Consider the following 18,483-nt stretch of genomic DNA (forward strand, 5'->3'; position numbering starts at 1 on the left):
GAGAAATATAAAGATGCAGAAGAATGAAAAAAAAAGAAAAGAAAGAAAGAAAGAGGAAAGAAAGAAAAAAAAATACCTGCATGATAGGCCTTGGTAGGAACCCCTTTCTTGGTAAGCTGGTCTGCAAGTTCAATGGTACCTGCTCTTGTGCGGCAATAGATAATGCCGCAGCCTGATCGTATCTGTGGATTATTCTGACCTCAAGACACATTCTATATTTCTTGACCTTATTATCTAAAACAGAAAATATGTAAAGTATTTGAATTATAGCTTTTCCTTGTAGTAATACCTAAGACAAAATAATTCACTTCAGCATTTGTATTTATTCACCATAATATAGCTTAAAAAAAACACACACACACAAAAGGGAAGAGAAGAGGAGGTAGAAAAAATATCAATCCGAGATAAACAAAACTACAATAACTCACCGTCCTATTTAGCTCCCAACCAACCCCCAAGGAGTCGATGACAAAATCCTTGAGATCCTCAAAAGGGTCATCTAGGGCATCTTTGAACCGCACATCGTAAAACAAATTGGAGCGAAAGCAAGATGATTTGAACTTGGATACTGGTTTCTTGAGCTTCAGCTGGATGAAGATGTCCTCTACAACCTGACCAAAAAATGTTTCTGTACAGATTTGTTTCCTCTATCAAGCAAAAATATCCACTAAAAGGATAAAAGGAAACATAATGGGAAATGCCAAACAATAAATATAGTGTATGGGACACACACACACACACACACACACACACACACACACACACACACACACACACACACACACACACACAAAACACACACACAAAAACACACACAAAAACACACACACACACACACACACACACACACACACACACACACACACACACACACACACACACACACACACACACAAAAACACACACACACACACACAAAACACACACACACACACACAAAACACACACACACACACACACACAAAAAAAACACACACACACACACACACAAAAACACACACACACACACACAAAAACACACACACACACACACACACACACACACACACACACACACACACACACACACACACACACACACACACACACACACACACATATATACTGACCAAACTAAATTCTTCTTACTTTAGATGTGGCTGTAGCAGTCAGTGCCACCCAAGGAATATTGGGAATCTTGGTCCTGAGATGTCCCAAGCGAAGGAAGTCTGGTCTGAAATCATGGCCCCACTGACTCACGCAATGGGCCTCGTCCACCACAAAATAGGAGAGTTTTTTGTACTTGTACAGCCTATCTAAGAGACCCTGTAAAGATTTTTATACTGAGTAAGTTGATAGGTGATTCTGGTACGAGACAAAGCCATATAATGTTTTAAATGCCCTGAGACAAATATACACAATTTTGATATCATATACTGTTTCAAATGCCCTGATATAAATATACACCACTAAGTATATACATAACTATTCATGAAGATATAAGAACAATAAAAAAGGAAAAATGACATTATATACCTTAAAAAAATCTGTTGCAGCCTGTTCTGGCGTAATGTACAAAAGGCGAGTGCTTGGGGACATGCAAGAGAGATCAGCAAGCACTCTCTTGCGCTCTTTGCTTGTCATTTTAGAGTTGATGGATTCTGCAACAATCTTCAGCTTCTGCATGTGCTCCATTTGATCCTGGTAAGTTTAGAGAGAAATCAGAATAAGTCTCGACAGCTGCTCTTTGTAATTGTTAGTATTCATGTTTTCAAATCAATATTGATAACTAAAAAATCTTTGTCATATATCAAACAGATTTATCTATGAAAAAAAAGTACAGACTTTACATAATGTAAATATTCATAATCATTGAAAGAAAATAAAGAACAGCATCCCACAAGCACTGGACTACAAAGGAACATATTTACTGGTAGTTTAGTATGACCTTCCAATGTCTACTCTTGCCACCTTCATTACCCTCCCTCCCTAATGCCCTGGCTCCCTCTCCATCTCTCTCTCTCTCTCTCTCTCTCTCTCTCTCTCTCTCTCTCTCTCTCTCTCTCTCTCTCTCTCTCTCTCTCTCTCTCTCTCTCTCTCTCTCTCTCTCTCTCTCTTCCTCCTTCCATCTCTCTCCCTCTTTCTCTTTCTCTTTCTCTGTCTCCCTCTATCCTCTCTCCCTCTATCATCTCTCCCTCTCCCTTTCTCTCTTCCTCCACCTTCCTCCCTCTCCCTCTCTCTTCCTCCCTCTCCCTCTCTCTTCCTCCCTCTTCCTCTCCCTCTCCCTCCCTCCCCCTCCCCCTCCCCCTCCCCCTCCCCCTCCCTCTCCCTCTCTCCCTCCATCTCTCCCTCTCCCTCCATCTCTCCCTCTCCCTCCATCTCTCCCTCTCCCTCCACCTTTCCCTCTCTTGCTCTCCCTCTCCCTCCATCTCTCCCTCTCCCTCCATCTCTCCCTCTCCCTCCATCTCTCCCTCTCCCTCCATCTCTCCCTCTCCCTCCATCTCTCCCTCTCCCTCCATCTCTCCCTCTCCCTCCACCTTTCCCTCTCTTGCTCTCCCTCTCCCTCCATCTCTCCCTCCCCCTCCCTCTCTCTCCCTCACTCTCTTCCTCCCTCCCTCCCTCCCTCCCTCCCTCCCTTCCTCCCTCCCTCCCTCCCTCCCACCCACCCTCCCTCCCTCTCCCTCTCTTTCCCTCTCCCTCTCCCTCTCCCTCTCCCTCCATCTCTCCCTCTCCCTCCATCTCTCCCTCTTCCTCCATCTCTCCCTCTCCCTCCATCTCTCCCTCATCTCCCTCCATCTCTCCCTCATCTCCCTCCATCTCTCCCTCATCTCCCTCCATCTCTCCCTCATCTCCCTCCATCTCTCCCTCTCCCTCCATCTCTCCCTCTCCCTCCATCTTTCCCTCTCTCTCCATCTTTCCCTCTCTCCCTCTCCATCTTTCCCTCTCTCCCTCTCCCTCCATCTCTCCCTCTCTCCTTCACCCTCCATATCTCCCTCTCCCTCCATCACTCCCTCTCCCTCCATCTCTCCATCTACCTCCATCACTCCCTCTCCCTCCATCTCTCCCTCTCCCTCCATCTTTCCCCTCTCTCTCCATCTCTCCCTCTCCCTCCATCTCTCCCTCTCCCTCTCTCCCTTCATCTCTCCCTCTCCCTCCATCTCTCCATCTACCTCCATCACTCCCTCTCCCTCCATCTCTCCCTCTCCCTCCATCTTTCCCTCTCTCTCCATCTCTCCCTCTCCCTCTCTCCCTTCATATCTCCCTCTCCCTCTCCCTCCATCTCTCCCTCTCCCTCTCCCTCCATCTCTCCCTCTCCCTCTCCCTCTCCCTCCATCTCTCCCTCTCCCTCTTCCTCCATCTCTCCCTCTCCTTCCATCTCTCCCTCTCCTTCCATCTCTCCCTCTCCCTCCATCTCTCCCTCTCCCTCCATCTCTCCCTTTCCCTTTCCCTTTCCCTTTTCCTTTCCCTTTCCCTTTCACTCTCCCTCTCCCTCCATCTCTCCCTCTCCCTCTCTCCCTTCATATCTCCCTCTCCCTCTCCCTCTTCCTCCATCTCTCCCTCTCCTTCCATCTCTCCCTCTCCCTCCATCTCTCCCTCTCCCTCCATCTCTCCCTCTCCCTCCATCTCTCCCTCTCCCTCCATCTCTCCCTCTCCCTCCATCTCTCCCTCTCCCTACATCTCTCCCTCTCCCTCCATCTCTCCCTTTCCCTTTCCCTTTCCCTTTCCCTTTCACTCTCCCTCTCCCTCCATCTCTCCCTCTCCCTCTCTCCCTTCATATCTCCCTCTCCCTCTCCCTCCATCTCTCCCTCTCCCTCTTCCTCCATCTCTCCCTCTCCTTCCATCTCTCCCTCTCCCTCCATCTCTCCCTCTCCCTCCATCTCTCCCTCTCCCTCCATCTCTCCCTCTCCCTCCATCTCTCCCTCTCCCTCCATCTCTCCCTTTCCCTTTCCCTTTCCCTTTCCCTTTCCCTTTCCCTCTCCCTCTCCCTCTCCCTCTCCCTCTCCCTCTCCCTCTCCCTCCCTCTCTCTCTCTCTCTCTCTCTCTCTCTCTCTCTCTCTCTCTCTCTCTCTCTCTCTCTCTCTCTCTCTCTCTCTCTCTCTCTCTCTCTCTCTCTCTCTCTCTCTCTCTCTCTCTTCTTCTTGCCTCCCTCTCTCTCTCTCTTTTCTTCTTGCCTCCCTCTCTCTCTCCTCTTCTCCCCCTCTCTTTTCTCTCTCTTCCTCTCACCCTCCCTTCTCTCTCTCTTCTTCTTGCCCTCCCTTCTCTCTCTCTCTTCTTCTCACCCTCCCTTCTCTCTCTTCTTCACACCCTCCCTTCTCTCTCTCTTCTTCTCACCCTCCCTTCTCTCTCTTCTTCACACCCTCCCTTCTCTCTCTCTTCTTCTCCCCCATCTTCTCTCTCTCTCTCTCTCTCTCTCTCTCTCTCTCTCTCTCTCTCTCTCTCTCTCTCTCTCTCTCTCTCTCTCTCTCTCTCTCTCTCTCTCTCTCATTCTTCTTGCTCTCCATTTCCTTTTTTTCTCTCTCTCCATTTACTTCTCTCTCTCTCTCCCTTTCCCTTTTCCCCTCCCTTTCTCTCTTTCCCTTTCCCTCTCCCTCTCTCTCTTTCCCTTTCCCTCTCTCTCTCTCTCTCTCTCTCTCTCTCTCTCTTTTCCTTTCCCTCTCCCTCTCTCTCTTTTTCACTCTCCCTCTCTCTTTTTCCCTCTCCCTCTCCTTCCCACTCTCTCTCCCTCTCCCTTTCTCTCCCTCCTTCTTTCCCCCTTGATTATCCATTAATTACAGCAGAAAAGCAACCAAATCAACCTTACCTTAATCAAAGCAATAAGAGGGGAAATCACAATGGCCACTTGTCCCTCAGCCATAACGGCCGGCAACTGGTAGCAAAGGGACTTGCCAGACCCCGTTGGCATCGACACAAACACGTCATGGTCTCCTGTAAGGAAAGCAATGGCTGTGAATTATATTGTTTGGGAGGGAAGAGAGGGAGGGAGGAGAGAGAAGACAGGAAGAGCAGAAGGGAGAGAAAAATGGCCAGGAGAATGGAGAGAGAATGAGAAAAGGGGAGGATATGGAGGAAAAGTGGGAGGGAGGAAATGAGAGGCATGGAAAGAACAGAGACCATGAAAATAAGTAAACAGAGGAAGGAGAGGTTGGGATGGAAGTATTTAGTAAGTTTTGCATAAACTCTGTATACAACCTAACATTTCAATAAAACTTTTCATCACAAACATCTAATTTTCATGAAGGAATATAAGGCAATTAATATCCATCTTTTCCCATCATTAAATTATATAATTTAATTGGTCTATTTGTTATTTATGTTTTTATTTACTTCTTTGAAAACTGCTTCATAATTTATAAATATATATATTCATTTATTAGTCATATATATATTTCTAACTGACAATTTCTATTGATAATTATTTATGATCATAATAACATCTAGTAAATTATATTACTTGTCATATTCACTTGTTATTTATGCTTAAATGAAATATAATAATTTATGCATCTAATTCTTAATCCATATTCTTAAGTATATATACTGTTTGTAAAGTTACCATATTTGCTTCTGGGGATATATATCTATAATTGTAACTTTGTGTTAATTTTTATTTACAGGTTATTAAATATATTTGCAATTTAGTGCATCTATTCACTTGATATTTTAAAGTAAATGAAGTATTTTGTTCAATATTCATTAATAACTTTAATTTCTCACTTATTGTTTCAAGCACTCGCTTATCTCTCCAACTCACACCTGCCTATTAATTTAGTTTATACATAAATACACATTTTACTTATTTATACTTTTTCATACACTGATTTATGAATGTTTATTAATTCCTGGTAAATTTCTCTCGAGTGAACTTGCTGCCTCGACTCACCCTGCACAACGGCCTCCACTGCTCGTCTCTGTAAGTCACTCTTGAAGGAATCATGCTTAAAGTACTTCGCTAAGCTGGCTATAATCGCCTCTCTCGATCTGGCTTTCGGTGCCATCTTCCCATTCTTAGTTCTCTGTGTTTTTTTCGTTTTCCTGATTCCCCTTCGCTCGATGTTTTGGTGAGCGCCCGATTTCTGGCCCTTTTGTACCGTTCTTGCAAGGTGAAATCTCGATCCGGATTCATAAACGTTCTTTTAGCATATTGTTAGGGAATAAAATTGATTTTGGGGGGGAATTTGGAATTGTAATTTTGCTTAATGTTTATTTATAAATTTAGCGATATGATTTATAACTTAGTATTTTATATCAAATCTTACATCTCTTAAATTCGTAGGATGTTATAATTACCTACAGGTATGCCATGTTGCAACGCATGTTCTTTCATAATATATGTTTATGTTTATATCTTATATACACTGCATTGAACGTCATTTACTTACATTTCATATACCATTAACACTCTTTGAATATTCTTTGTAACTGGAAATACATTTTTGGCACATATTGTGTAATGATCGGACGAGTGAAATGAACCCAAAAATGAAAAAAATAATTTTAACTCTCTTCATATCATTTCATGAAAATAGATTATCATATTGAACCCAAAAGTAGTTAAATTCAAATTACTTTTTGCCTTACAAATAACCTTGACAAAGAAATCCGAAATAAAATCAAAGGATCGGGACGCGCGATGACGTCACATGTAAACAAACCGTTTCAAAAGATGAAAACATGACGAGTAATTCTTCAAGGAGAAATCTGCGCCTCAGCCCAAATGAACTGGATAATCTCCTACGGGAAGAGAAGAAGAAATGGCAGATATTTCGTCTTCAGCAGGTGATTTGATTGTTTTTTCATTATGTAGGTATATTTGTTGTAATTTTCTTGCCGCAGGACTCGCCGAGAATGAATTGTATTTTATGTTCTTTGATTCACAAGAAAGATGTTTATGTATATACTTACGTACACATACACATACACATACATATGTACGTATGTATTCATATATGCATGCATAATTTTCATATCTATATATGAGAACTATATGATGCAGGTTATCACAAATTTGTTTTCAATATTTCTGGTGCTGCACATGATCAGAACCCAAACTATTCCTGACGCATAGGTAAGGGGTAGGACCTGTAAATAGTAGATATGAATCATTCAATATATGGCCAATTTCTTTAGTTCAAATAAGGTTTTAGTCTGCAGAATCCATCAGTGCTAATGATATTGGAGGTAATTTAGAATGGTGTGATATGATAGCTTTGAGTATGACAATAAATTTGCCATCAGAATGATTAATACTGTTTGCAGGGTGTAGGCATGGTAAATATTCAGAATACATTGAAATTGCTGACTAGATGTTAATTTTAAAAATATTCTCAAACTATGATTACTTCTAAAAGTTACTGCCCTGACAAGATAGAACTTCGACTTGTTATTTATTTGATAATGGATAGCCAAGGAGGTTTACGAGCTGTATAATATTATTTTCCACATTCATTTACAGGTCCGAGAACAGGCCAAATTGGAGGCACAGCGAGTACGAAAAGCTGTAGTTCGAGAGAAAGTACATATAGAGGACGGTCTCAAGCAGGAGCTCTTAGCAAAATATCTTGACAATAAGAATGCAACTGAAAAGAAGTTGCAGGAAGAATATCTCATGTGTTTGCAAGCATTTGGAGAAGCACACAGAGGAGCAAAGAATGAGGTTATCTTTCAAAATATAATTTAGAATTTATTTTCTATATCCATTTGAAATATACTGTATATAATATAACATAATTGTCTGAACGTTCATTGACATTCTTGGTAGAATTTGACTACTGTGTTTATTAGTTTTTTTAGTCTGGGATTTTAGTTTCCACATGAAGGCATAAATATTATGTTGACTGCTTGATTTTTTTTTTTGCAGAATGATCTCTATCTCCTCTCATGCATGTTATAAATATGATTATTGAGAGAGTTATTTAGAATATTAAAGATCAGTAGTACAAATCTATATGCAATTTTCACTTGAAAAGAATCAGCAGTCTAGCCAAATGTTCCTTTCAGCCTGACCCCAGCAAGGTGCTAGCAGACCGAGCCCAATACAACAACATAAAGGCAAACAGAAGAGGTCGTGAAGCAGCAAAATTAGAAGCCGAAGAGCAAGCGCATCGTAACCGTGAGAAAAATAGACCCATCCACCAACGGCAAGATGCTCTTCAGCTCGAGAAAGCGCGTGCCCAGCGTGTGGCCCAGCTTCCCATTCCAGAAGCCTTTAGAAAGAAAAAGTATAGTTAATGAGACATATGCTTAGAAATTTTACCCCCCTAAGATCCAGATGACATGACCATCACTTTTAGGGTGACGGAGAAGACACCACGAGTGCACAAAGCTATTGGAGGGTGATTAAACTCATTTGGCATTTAGGAAGGGGGCTTTTGCATTATTTCCATCACTATATGAGTGCAGCGTAATGTGCATGACCCATGACTGGGAGAGTGCCAGCTCCAGGTAGGATGCCACTTCCAAGCTTAGGATCCTATTCCTGGCTACCATGCATAGATTGTATTGCTGAATATTGAATATTATGAAAAAAATTTAAAAGTGACACAAATAACAAAGTGTTACTTATTGTTATTATTCTTGTGCTGAGTTATAGACTACATAGAGACATGATATGGAGTCTGTGCAAGGAAAATAGTCACCATGTTACCATGTGGATAAAGCAAATCAAATGACAAACACAGACATTGGAATATGGAAAAAAAAACAAACAACTAAAAACCAAAATGCCAAAAAAGAAAAAATAACATTGCAAAGTGAGGCATGGAGTCTTGTTACTGCACACAAGTGTTTGTTTGCACCTGTCCCACAAGCCGCACACCTGGTAGAGGGTCCACTCCCATAAACCTAATGCCCATATTTTGGCCCACATGATGGTCATGAATTGTCTGGATCTAATGGGTTGATAACATGATAGTGTCTGTAAATTCTCATATTTTAGTAGAATAATTGTAATTTCTTTTTTTTTAGATTTATCCCCTCAATCCCTTGCCTATTGTTGTCATGCGGGGGGCTTAGGAGATGGAAACTGAGGCCCAATGCTAGGGATCTCCTTTACCTTGGGCCTTAACCTTAGACTCAACTAATTTTGCAGGGTCTTTTCTTCCTCTTTCCTTATCTTATCTTCCCCAACCCTTCCCCTGTCCAATTCATAAGGATTGAGAGCCATTTTGAAAGGATGAACCCCTCATGGGGACCCAGAGGGGTGGATCTTTTATCTTCCCCACATATTTCAGGCTTACCATGGCCAGTAATGAAGATTTTGTACCTTTATTAGGGGGATTGAGGCTGCCCCTTTTTCACGTAGCCTCCTTGAACTAGCTCCTCTGGTTTACTGACCCATGACTCTCCTTTGATCATGGCTCCAACCACTGCTAGTACACCCCTCCTCAATACATGCTGTTGAATCATCTACCCAGTTGTAACTTAACGTTCAAATGACAACCCTTCTTCACTCCCAATATCCTCAAAGTCACCTCCTGCTCACTCTTCTTCATTTTCTACCTCCTCCTCCTCCTCCTATTTCAACTCTTCAACCTTATTACCCTAATCCCCACAGTACTATCTCACTCCACACCACTCCCTCCTCCTCCTGTCCTCACCCCTGTAAAATTCCCACTTCTACAACCTTTTGAGCAAAAAACTAAAAACCAAAATGCCAAAAAATTTATCATATATTAGCCCAGCCAAGTGGGACCAATTTTTTGTGATTCCCCCAACAGCCCCATAGATTGTAGATTTATACTATAGTCATAGATATATTCACTCTAGTTCTACCATATTACAAAATAACTTTTATTGATTCTGTTCACTTTTATTTTTAGACCCATCATACAAGAGAAGGTATCAAAGGTAAAGCTGTATGAGGCTGGTACATATACCACCACTACATATGTGCCAAAGAATACTGTTGTGGAAAAGGAAATAGAATCAACACATGTGAGTAAAAAGTGATTTATTATGGAGTTTTGTTATATTTATAGTTCATGGAATTATTGTTTATTTTGTATGAAATAAAGCATTTCTCAATAGTAATGCTACAGATAACATATTACAAGTATGTGTTTGAAATTTTTGTTGTATCTCCACTTTTGTGCCAGTACTTAACAAGTAACAGCATTACTAGTATGTACATTTATAAGTACTGCATGCATGCATCTAGGGTTTAACCTCTAAGAACTGTAATTAGAGCCCAGATATTTCAGGCCTCATAATGGCAAATTTTGATCTCTGACATTTCAAGAGATTAATTTTATATACCAGAAAATGCATATATCATTCCAATATATGAAATAGATACTACCCAGTAGAGCATAAAAGCAGAAAGAAGTATCTATTACCTTGATACTATAAGTTTGTATTGGTGTTCATTCATTTGTGTATTGGTTAGGTAGAAGGTATGGAGGGATCTGCCTGTAAATTAATCACATATAAAGGGATTAAGCTTTTATTTATCATATAAAGCTGTACATTGTGTTTATATACCTAAATAATAAGAAAACAAAAAAAAAGGAAAGAGAAGAAAAAAGTCGAAGTGGGAAAGCAACTAACAAGTCAACTATCAGATGATTGTCTGGCTTTGAGTCTTTGTTAAAGGTATAGCAACTAATGGTCACTCTTAGAGTTTAGGTTTTAGTGATAAATGTCATGAGTATGCTACTTTAATTTTCACTTTTTAAGCATGCATAAGTTGATCATTTGAATTCGACATGATTTAACTGAATGTTGTTCATACATTGACAGCCCAGTGCTCATGAAATGGCAAGAAAAGAGGCAGAAGATCTCGCAGCCAAAGCTGAAGCTGAGCTGCAAGAAGCCGAGGAAGAGGCCCAGAAGAGAGAGCAGCGTGGGAAAGAGGCACTAGCAAGAGAACGCCTAAACCGCAAGTACATTGAGTTGATGGAAAAGCTTCAGCAAGCGCAGCAGGACCACCAGCTGTCTTCCTACATGCGGGGAGCTGACCTGACGGTATGTTACTCAGAAGCTGATGTCAGTGAATTGCATCCTCTTTCCGAGTCAGGTTGAGATTTTTTTAATTTTCTTCTTTTTCTTTCTGAGTTAGGTTATGATTGTTCAGCTGAACTAATGTTATGGTTGTTCAGCTTTGAATTAAGATTAGTAGTAAAAAAAGAAAAGAAATATAAAAGCATGACTGTGATTTGCTTAGACCTATTTGATGTGCTATTTATCTTTTTTCTTAAATAATCAAGGCATTGATATAAAAAAGTAACATATAATTACCTTTCTAATAATCAACTTACAGATGTTTTTTTTATGAAATCAGCTTCTCTCTTCATTCATTTGTATGCATTCTCTATTGGCTGTGTGTGTGCTGCCATGAAAATCATATTTTTGTGTTTGCTTTTGATGAAATCTGCTGCTCTCTCATTTCTTTTCCTGAGACTCCACATTGGCTCTGCTTTCATTACTATCAGTCTTTGGTTTGTGTCTGACTTTGCTTTTTCTTAGCATTTTTTTTTTCTCTCTCTCTCTGTGTTTTTAGACACAAATTGCATGAAGTACTGACAGACATTTGCAAAACCAGTATGCCGAGAGATAAGCATACATATGTATAAAACTATAGATATTTCTCTAAATTTTGTCTTCTCTTACACCCTATACTAATATAGCTACTATTACAAACAAACCAAAAAGACAACGTAATTAACAAGTAATTATTCCTTTTTCTTTTCTGAAGATATATGAAGTGGAAAGGTCTAGATTAGGAGGACTGACATCTCTAGAGCGACATATGGAAAGAGTTGTCGAGGGGATGCTGAGAGATGAGGCCGGGCAAGCGAGAGAGAGCAAAGTGCCGGCCCAGAAATTAGTCGAGTCTTCAGATTTGGTTGGTAAGTCACAAAAGACGCACCTCTGTCCAGCTTCTCTCTTCTTTTCTGTAGATTTGTATTTCTTTTTCTTTCAAGGGTGAAGTTCAAAATCCTTTATTGTTGTTCAGGATTGTTCAGATTGTCTTCAAAGACCCATATTTTCTTAGATGTTCTGTTGTGGTCTGTTGAAATAAACATCTTTTGCCTGATAAAAAAAACTGTGTTAATATCAAGGATTTTTTTTATTTGGTTCATGCTTCTTTTTATTTTCTTTTTTAATTTCTTTTCTTTGCATTCTTTGGTTCTTTACTTTTCTTTCATTCTTTCATAGTTGTAGTAGAACCTAACCTTTTCTGTTAGTTTAGGAATTAGAGTAATATGCCAAGGATTCCACTGATACCAAAATGTGTTTAGGACAAATATGCCTTTGTTCTGTCATACTACACAAATGAGCCATAGAAGCATTGGTAGACTTTACATATGTGCACACAGCTACACATACACACAGATGTGCACACACATGAATATGCAAACACACATGTGCACTTGTATGCACATGCACATACACATATGCATGTATGAGGGATGGATAATGTATTTGTCTATTTGTTTATGTTTTCATTAGATTTTAATTCTTTGTTATTTGTTCTTTTATGAAACAAAGAAAGGTCACTTAGTCATAGTTCAGTAATACTCTCCAATTATCTGCAAATCAATCACTGCACCATTATCAGATTAAGTGATTATAGACAATACAGAATGCCACCAAGGAACTAGGCAGTAAGTCCTGAGAAAATTAGTAGTGTGCATATGTGTAGTTATAGTGTTCGAGTGTTTTATTATAATAGTTGATGAAGAGTGTATTCCTTTTGGGAAATTCAAATGTAACCAGTACCAATATGGATCTTGTGTTTCTTCTCTATGTGAAACAACTTGGAGCTACAGAAAGCAGAATTTTAGTAAGTGAAGAGCTTATGGGTGTGTTTTGTTTGTATTATATGTATGTATATGTGTGTGTGTGTGTGTGTGTGTGTGTGTGTGTGTGTGTGTGTGTGTGTGTGTGTGTGTGTGTGTGTTTGTGTGTGTGTTTGTGTGTGTGTGTGTGTTGTAATTCATAATTTTGGCTAAGCAGGTCTTGAGGGCCTTTTTATGAAGTAAAGGTTCCAAAAGACAAAGAATATTTAAAATTACCTTTTACTTCATTGCATGAGGATATAGTTTAGTGCTGTGTGTAAAATTATTGATCATGAATATACCCATACTATATTTAGATTTTTCAACTGACATGCATGTTGTGAAAGTGCTTCAGCTTTTGTATATTCATCTTGAAGTTTTGAATTTCTAGATATTTTTCTGCATTCTCTCTCTCTCTCTCTCTCTCTCTCTCTCTCTCTCTCTCTCTCTCTCTCTCTCTCTCTCTCTCTCTCTCTCTCTCTCTCTCTCTCTCTCTCTCTCTCTTTCTCTTTCAAAGATTTAGTGTAATTATTGGGTAGAGTATTGAAATGTGTTGTTAACAGCTGTAATACAAATAATACTTGCTATGTACAGTCGGTAAAAATGTATCTTTACTTGGGAGTAGATGAAACTGTAACGATCGCTAGGAGTTGATTCGGATATGTTGGTATTTGATGTTTCTAAAGCTCTGGTGAAGCTTCATGATGTGTTCGAATAGTGTTTTAGAGTTGATAGGGCAAATTCCTCGCATCATGATAATATTAGCAATGGAAACCTTATAGACCATTTGTAGCGTTATAATTATGCTTTACTTTGAGGGACTATCAAGATCAGAATTATTAAAATTAGTTGTTTTGAAGTCAGCCATGTCACTTCTGGATCCAGCTACACCAAGCAACTGTATCCACCAGAAACAAGGCCAAAAGTGGGCACCCTATGTGCATGATGGGGGAAGATGATCAAGTAAATGTCATTCAAAACTTCAATGTCCCTATGGTCGGACATCCACAGAAAGGCAAGGTTTACCAAGTGCTGAGACATTACCAAGTTCCACCAGTGGTGGAGTAGGAAGGAGATCCATAGAAGATACATATCAGACATCTTATGAGCCAAGACAAATAGAAAGCTTGCATTGAAGTGCATTAATATCATGAGATTATGAAAACCCTTTGATACTTAGTGGCAACACCCCATGCTGGGTTCGAGAAGGGGGCTTGGTAGGCAGTTGGCAGTCATTTTCTTCTTAGTTACTTATTTTCATTATTATTTTTATTTATTATTATTATTTTTTTAACTATCCATAACTATTACAAGGGATGCAAACCCCTTTTGCACAGCATGCAGACTATCAGAAATCACTAGGCAGTTGGAGTGGATGCACAGCACAGGTCTTGGGGAGTCAACGAATGTTGGGCCTGGCAGATTTATGGGGTATACCTGTGTGGAAATCCTGGACGAGATTTTTCAACCATTGGTGAGGGCCATGTTGTTTGCTCGCCAAGGTGGAGCCATTTTAACTCTTCCAGGATAACAGCGCTATCTGCGCGAGTAGTGTCGTAAAGGCGTGATTTAGGCAACACCCCGAGATTACACTGTGCCACATCCACCTAAATCGCCACATCTCAGTCTTATTGAGAATGTTTGGGTAGCCATGAGCAGAGACTTTCCCAAAGATTATACCCGCAATCTTCATCATCATTGGCCAGGCAATTACAGCATGGGAACAATTACGCTCTACAAACAGACGTCAGTTAACGGCGGTGTTAGTAGCATTCATGTCACGTATTCCTGCGGCAACATGAAATTTTAATATGTATATTTTTTAATATAGATGGACTAAAGGAACAAACTTTTAGAAAAATGAATTATTCTAGGGGCATATTAAGCAATAACCGGCTCTATACAAGTGGTGGACAAAGTTAAAAATTTAGGCCCTTGGAGTGGCAAACAATCTAGGGTGGGGGGTAACAAATGCCCCTCCTTCCCCCCTCTCAGGGATACCAATATCAGGTCAAACTCACAGCACTTTTTCCAAATGTTTTTGTCGTCATATCTAATTGTTAAGTCAGAAAGAGTAAAGATACTTTTTTTTAGCAAGTGTACATAGATGTTTAGCCTGATGTAGATACTTTAGTTACAGTATTTTTTAATCATTCAACTATTCATTGAAACTAAATAACTCTTTTTATCCTTGACAGAGGTTTTAGAGTCCTCCAAACAGGATCTCAGCTATGACAGTAAGCTACAGGACTTACAAGAAATCCTTGAAAAGATCAGGGAGCAAAGACAACATCTTTTAGAGACAACTGTTGTGAGCTCACCAGAGGACCTCCCCGCAGGAGAGCAGTATGAACCAGATGAATCTGAAGGTTATGATCCAGGTGACTCTGATGAAGATGTTGAAGATCCCAGAGTAATTTCTGGGAAAGGGAGAACTGAAACTCAATCTCAGCGACTGAGGACTAGTTCAACTGAAGGGGGTGAAGATGAGGCAAACCTAGGTCAGGAAAGGTGTCCCTATGGTCGGACATCCGCAGAAAGGCAAGGTTTGCCAAGTGCTGAGACATTACCAAGTTCCATTCCACTGCATTATCCCAGTGGTGGAGTAGGAAGGAGATCCATAGAAGATACATATCAGACATCTTATGAGCCAAGTTCAGCTCTAGAATCTAGCTCAGGAGATATTGAGGTGAAGATAAGAATCAGTGATGACAGCAGTTTTGAAACAGACAGACCCACGATGCCTGTGATAAGTAATTTACCAGGCAAGTACCAGGAAAAATCTTCAAGTATTGGAGATGAAGCAAGCACAGAGTACTTGAGTCCTCCTTCACATCTCCCATCAAAAGGATATAATTATGAAGACACAGTTGAAAATCTGAGAAGAATTACAGAACACAGACAGAAAATAGCCTCGCTCCTAGATACTCTACCTGTCAAGTCACATCAGAGGACGAGCAACTTCAGCACCCCAACTAGTATGTACACTGAAAAACTGAAAGGAGAAGGTAGTGGGCAGAGACCCCTGAAGAAGAAGCAGAAGTTTGAGCTAAAGAAAAAGGAGATTATTCAGCACTACATAAATGAGCTCTTAAAGATGAGAGGTGATGACTTGCTTCAGATTTCAGCCTCTACTGTTGAAGGATCAGGGTTGACAATCAGCTGCATGTCTGCATTCCTTGAAGCCATGGAGAAAACTGGTGACGATTCAACCCTAAGCTCATCCTACCTGTCCTTGAAACATCGCTCTCCCTCTTTGCCTCAGAATTCAAGCACCAGCAACTATGAAGACATTGATGAAATCCCTGTGAGACTGAGCAGCTGTTCCTCCATTGATAAGAGAGACGCACAAGACCATAGCCCGACCACTTACTCCAGCCATTGTTCAAAGGTTAGCTATGAGCCTCAGCGATACCACAACATTCCCAGCTTCCCCATTTCACAAATCAGTGGTGATTCAAAAACGAAAAGAATTTCAGAAGATTACCTTACAAACATGGATTATAAGCATTATACTGATCCAAGGCATACAAAAATTGATATGCTGGATGGCAACTCAGACCAAAGAGGATTTTCTCCAGAATTCATAGACCGATCAAATTCCACAGGGAAGGAAAAGTATGATACTGGTGGTTCGGTCTGGAACACTTTCAGGAGAACATCCCAGCATATTGGCACAGATCCTCCCTGTGATGATCAGAGTACAGATTCAGTGACATTAGATGATGGAAATGCATATGGAACTCAGTCAAGAAATTATGAGAAGGAACTGGAGATCCTAGAGAAGCTCAGCACATTACAGAAACTGAAGCAAGACATCCTGCAGGCCCAGAGCACTTTTGTCAAAGAGGAGAGTGAGTTGTATGTGAGTCAAGAAGCAGAAAGTAGGATGCCACAGTCAAGCGACCCAGCAGAGTCTGCAGCTACAGAAACTTCTCACTGCAGCAGTCAAAAATATTCCAGGAAAGTAACATTTGGGTGAGTACACTCTTATCTTTAATAACACACATTTTAAAGTGGTTTGTGTGCGACATAATAATTATTTTCCTATAATTTTAAGATTTAATGTAACTGCTTTGCAGGTACTTATCTTCCTTTTAGTGCAATATTGGGATTATGCCTTTAATATCAAGGAGTCATGTTGCCATGAATTTGGGCTTTCATTATTTAAAGTCAACAAGGAAATGTAATAATTATCATGATTTGGCTTTAATTCTACCCTGTCCTGTAGCAGATTCATATATTATATTTCCCACTTTTTTCAGAGAAACTCAGCTAAAAAAAGACTTGAGTATAATCTATGAGGATAGTTCATTTATGTCAGATTATGTGAACAAAAGCAAGTCATTGAGTTACCAAACTCCATCAAGAGAGTACGAGTCATCACCAGAGGATCATCGAGTGACACGACTGCCAGCAAGGTCAGACTCCTCGCACTTAGAATATACAGCCTCACCCTATGACCTGCAGCCAAGGCATAAAAGTTATACAAGTCTAACTGAGCAAGGAAGTGAGAGCAGCAGGGATAGTCAGCTAGATTCTAAGTCAATGCAGAGGTCTAGAGTTGGTGGACATATGTCCCAAAGCCCATTCCAATTTTCAGCACCAAATTCACATTCCTTCAATGCTGAAGGGATGAATGCCAAGAGGTTTATTAACAGTGGTTCTACAGTGCTTCCCCCTTCCAACCGGAATGAGAGGCAGTCGAGTTTCTCTGAGGAGCCTGAGCAGAACCTTAGTACCTTGGACCACACAACTAGCAGTTCGGTCTTTACCCCCCTCGGCCCAGAAACCACCTTGACATCAACATCGGCATTTTTACTCCCCCTAAATGACTCCAGCAATCAAAGAGAGGACCAAGCTTCCATCAAAAAGGTAGCAGATGATTCAACAGAAACGGAGACATCAGGACAGTCACAGGGTCTATCACGCAAGGGTTCGTCAGATTCTGTTTATTCTATGCCAGATATGACTGAGGTTCTGAAAAAGTTTGGGTTGGACTGGGCTGAGAGCATGATGAAGAAAATGGAGAAGTCAGAGAAGCGATCATCGTCGGAAAATTCATTTTGTGATTAAAAAGTTCTATTTTTAGAGAGCTCTGTGGAAGTAGGTATGTATTAGAGTGCATATTTTAATTTGTTTTGTTAATATGCTGATTTTATTTTCTTTATGGAGAAGTTTAAAGAGATATAGGTAAATATATAATAAAACCTTTTAATCTATTATTAGGGGATTCATTTTCCAGCAGATGAGTGATGAATTTCCTGTTAAAGGTTAAAGAACCACGCAGTATTGTAAATACTCAGAAATCACTTAACAAATGCTATAGTGTCTGAGAAGTGACTTTCAGAACTAGTATTTTCTCTCTTGAAATATAGATATATTTGACACAAACAATAGATATATTTCTTTCTTTCTTTTCATTAGTTTTCTCAGGTATGAAATGAGAAAACGGATTGAACTGATCAAATATTTAGCAAATCTTACTATATCAATATTATATCTCTTAATGATATAATACTGAAATGTAAATTTACTTGCCTTCCTCATATGAGGAACTGTTCTCTCATTCACACCTTATCTGCTTCATTGGGTTTTCAATCCATGAAGAATACCAAGAGAGTGAATCTAAAAGAACTTGAATCCAAACATTCAGGGATGACTAAAATTATCTGAAGAAAGTTTTATAGGGATTTTAAAAAAAAAAAAATTACTACCTATTTTA

At 40.1% G+C, this 18,483-nt stretch overlaps 2 protein-coding genes across 2 annotated transcripts in view; one reads left to right on the forward strand and one right to left on the reverse strand.

Annotated features, from left to right (window-relative positions):
- LOC125045040 (ATP-dependent DNA helicase Q5-like) overlaps positions 1-6,050 on the reverse strand; it is a 13,248-nt gene extending 7,198 nt beyond the window's left edge. Inside the window, exons 1-6 of the mRNA XM_047642083.1 lie at positions 5,861-6,050; positions 4,781-4,905; positions 1,516-1,680; positions 1,129-1,305; positions 429-611; positions 77-182 (exon numbers count right to left, since the gene is read on the reverse strand). Of these exons, the coding sequence (XP_047498039.1) occupies positions 77-182; positions 429-611; positions 1,129-1,305; positions 1,516-1,680; positions 4,781-4,905; positions 5,861-5,975 (871 nt within the window). The 5' untranslated portion in view covers positions 5,976-6,050. The remainder of the gene's footprint in view (positions 1-76; positions 183-428; positions 612-1,128; positions 1,306-1,515; positions 1,681-4,780; positions 4,906-5,860) is intronic.
- A 496-nt stretch (positions 6,051-6,546) lies between these two features.
- On the forward strand, positions 6,547-17,980 carry LOC125045124. The gene is made up of 8 exons (XM_047642242.1): positions 6,547-6,756; positions 7,433-7,633; positions 7,978-8,198; positions 9,798-9,912; positions 10,717-10,941; positions 11,672-11,825; positions 14,957-16,736; positions 17,024-17,980. Exons 1-8 carry the CDS (start codon positions 6,652-6,654, stop codon positions 17,832-17,834), a joined length of 3,612 nt encoding a protein of 1,203 aa, XP_047498198.1. The 5' UTR covers positions 6,547-6,651; the 3' UTR covers positions 17,835-17,980.
- Positions 17,981-18,483: the final 503 nt, after the last annotated feature.

The sequence above is a fragment of the Penaeus chinensis genome, chromosome 36 (genome assembly GCF_019202785.1).
Source record: "Penaeus chinensis breed Huanghai No. 1 chromosome 36, ASM1920278v2, whole genome shotgun sequence".
Classification (NCBI taxonomy): Eukaryota; Metazoa; Arthropoda; class Malacostraca; order Decapoda; family Penaeidae; genus Penaeus; species Penaeus chinensis.

Coding starts and splice junctions, on each gene's coding strand:
- LOC125045124 (XM_047642242.1), top strand. CDS start 6,652: ATGACGAGTAATTCTTCAAGGAGAAATCTGCGCCTCAGCCCAAATGAA. Junction 11,826..14,956: donor CGAGTCTTCAGATTTGGTTG/GTAAGTCACAAA, acceptor TATCCTTGACAG/AGGTTTTAGAGTCCTCCAAA. Junction 16,737..17,023: donor TCCAGGAAAGTAACATTTGG/GTGAGTACACTC, acceptor CACTTTTTTCAG/AGAAACTCAGCTAAAAAAAG.